Raw genomic sequence first — 3,103 nt, forward strand, 5'->3', positions numbered from 1 at the left:
CCCCCACCCCGAGCCCTCTCAAAGCAGTTAACCTCAGTCTGTCACTACTCCAACTCCAGAACCTTTTCAGTGCTGGGGGTGCTGTGAAAGAAGGGTGCTTTTCTCAGTCTGTCACTTCCTCGTTCTCCTCTTGCGGGCAGTCACACATGGTAACACTTGTATAGTAGTCATTCCATTCTTGAAAAGAAACTAAGTATGAGGCATAACAAGAATAAGACACTTTAGTCTCTAGCCTCACCAGACTTTCTTTTTAACTAGCATGGCTCATGCCTCTTTAACTTCATAGCTGGGGAGTTTCCTGCCTATAAAGGTTTAATGCTAACTAGTCAAATTCTGTAATCTCTTCCTCTAAGAGAGGATTTCCAAATTTTCAGAACTTGGCAGAAATATTCCACAGGAACTCATTTTCTCAGTCTGACATTGCCAGCGTTGAGTTGATTTAGATAGGTTGGATACTCAGTCTTCAGCTTCAAGGTCCTTGAATCCATTTGTCTTTCAAGTAGTCATGCTTAAGAATAGATAAAATTCTTTATGTGTCTTGGTCTTCCTTAAAAAACCCAGTTTTTCTCTTCTCTTGGGTCCTGGTCATCTTGATATCATCTTCCACATCTGATAAAGAGTCAGATCAGATGCTCTTGCTCTGACTGTGCAACAGTGAGGATTATTTGGATTCTGGGATGCCATTCCTGAAAAATGTACCATTCTCTTATATATCATAGTGACAGGTTGTAGCATGAGAAGGGATTTGTTTGTTATCTTAGGGCTTGTGAGCTTTTGTGACAAAACTTGATTTCTTTGTTAGTTTTCTACTTCTTTTGAGCTTTAACCAAAGAATATCTCCTATTCAGAGGGACTGCACAAGTCAGTCCAGGAGTAAGTTCTACTGTATGAAGACAAAGACTTTAACAAGTATTTATTCAGAGTGCAGAAAAGAACAGTTCAGCTTTTCGTTGTGGCTCTTTGGGAACCGTCTCCTCTCTAACTGTTGAAAGCACCATTGATAGAGATCCATAGTCCCTTGATACAGATCCCTGCAGTCTTTCTAGTCTACTCTCTATTTTGGGTGCATACGGATGTGTCGGAGCCAGTGAGTATAGAACAACAGTGATGGTGGTAGCACATGTATTGGCTAGATCATTACTAACAATTGTATGCACAGATTCTTGCTTCTTTTGATGAAGTCAACAGCGTTCTTAAGTTTGTATTCACACTGACTTCTAATTTGTCTTTTTTTTTCTTCTTAGGCAATGAAAAAAGAAATTACAGCCTTCAGTTATCCATGATACTTGATTTCAGCGCACTTGGCACACTGTAATGTTTTCTTTTTATTGCATGCTGTTTTTCTTTGCATAGTTCAATAAATACTAGGTCTACATATATATTTATACAAATATATCTTAAAATTTATTAAGACAGGTCAAATAAAGTCATTTAATGACTTTTATTTGATACTTCCCTTCTAGATATGTATATTTTAATGTGACATACTGCTGTGATTGCCTTTGGAACTCAGCAGATCTGAATAGATAATTTCAGTACCTCTCTTTAAAAGAAAACCTAACTTGAAACAAAGCAAGATTTACTACTGTAACTTTCTAAGGTAAAGTTTAATTGTAATAATGACAGTCTTAATACTGGAGAAAAACATTTTAATACAAATTTGTTAGTTCATCAGATGGCTTGTAGTTGAACTCAGTTGTAAATAGTTTTCTAGTTACCCGGGAAGAATTATATCTGATTATTACATAAAAGTGAATATATTGTTGGCAATAAATATATTGAAGTAAAAGCAAAGCAGTACCCTGTTTTGAAGAAGTATTTCTCTTCAAATCTGCAGAGAGAATTTATCTGTTAATTTGATAGTTATTTAAAAAAAAAAAAAGAGTAAGACAAAAGTTAACTATATGAGAATTAAAGTTTATATAAATGGTGATAAAATGTGTCATGACCCTTTGCTCTTCTGTTCTGTCACCTCACACACACAATGTGTGGCGATACTGAACGCCGAACTGTGCAATCCCTCTTTGTGTGTGTTTGGTTTCTTACCTCTGTCAGTAGTGTTCTCTTTGTGTCCTTCTACTGTGTTTGTTCAAACATTGGTGTGCTATGCAGATTTTTTTTTCTCTGTATTGTTTGGTGGGTATTAATAAAAAATTCATCTCTTTTTAGTGGTGAGTTGTCTGCTCTATTTTAATCACAGAACAATTTTGGTCATTAATAATCTTGCACTTGAGACACCAGCACAAATACTATGATTTTAAAGTAAGAACTGCATGTGCTCAGCTTCTTCTCCACTCAGTGTATGGATTATACAGCAAAGACAAGCTCAGGAGAAAGAAAAAAAATTTATATTGAAAATGTACATTGTAATGTAATTTATGACATTGGAAATGTAATAAATGAACTAATGTCCTTAACTTGATCTCCTCCTTGGCTGCCATCACCAATTTCAATGTGACTGGGGGCAGGCAGCTTGCTGAGCGCATCCCCTAAGAGCACTGTTCGGAAAACTGAACAGGAATGACAGTGTGAAACTGAGGAACCGTAACTATTCCTGAGCCCTTCTGTTTTGAGCAAATGTCTTCCTGCTTCTAGTCTCGACAGGATGCTGTACCTAGGCAGATTTAAAAAAATGTTTCCAAGTGTGTAAATCTTCTGTGACCACCTGAGAACGGTTAAGAGTTCCCACACACCACATCTTTCTTTTTTCTTTCTCAGGGAAACCGTAATATATTACTATCTGACCCAAAAGAGCACACACTAATGAGAAAAACAGTATAGGAAAACAACGTTTTTGAGAAGTGTCCAGTGCGAGTTAAACCCAAGTATTAGTTAAAATATTTTATATGTACTAAAGGGAGAGATCTCCTTTCTCCAAGTTCTCTAACTAACAAAAAAAACCCCAACAAACCAAGGGGTGGGAAGTGTCTTTTTCTTCAGAGCTGCTACTTCTGTCTTCACTCGCCTGGTTTGGATCTCGGTACCCTGCGGCCGTGTTCTCCCTCGGCGCCAGCTGAGGGCAGGAGTGGCAGGATAACCCTTCCCAGGCTGGGGGCGACGCTGTCCCTACAGCCCGTCCCGGGCGCGGCGGTAGAGGGCCCAG

The 3,103-nt window shown here is 38.3% G+C and overlaps 1 protein-coding gene across 1 annotated transcript in view; it reads left to right on the forward strand.

Moving 5' to 3' along the window:
• ATAD2 (ATPase family, AAA domain containing 2) overlaps positions 1–2,168 on the forward strand; it is a 30,635-nt gene extending 28,467 nt beyond the window's left edge. The window contains exon 28 of the mRNA XM_008642616.2: positions 1,245–2,168. Coding sequence (XP_008640838.2) covers positions 1,245–1,283 — 39 coding nt within the window. The 3' untranslated portion in view covers positions 1,284–2,168. The remainder of the gene's footprint in view (positions 1–1,244) is intronic.
• The last annotated feature ends 935 nt before the right edge of the window (positions 2,169–3,103 follow it).

The sequence above is a fragment of the Corvus brachyrhynchos genome, unplaced genomic scaffold, assembly GCF_000691975.1.
Source record: "Corvus brachyrhynchos isolate BGI_N302 unplaced genomic scaffold, ASM69197v1 scaffold28, whole genome shotgun sequence".
NCBI lineage: Eukaryota > Metazoa > Chordata > Aves > Passeriformes > Corvidae > Corvus > Corvus brachyrhynchos.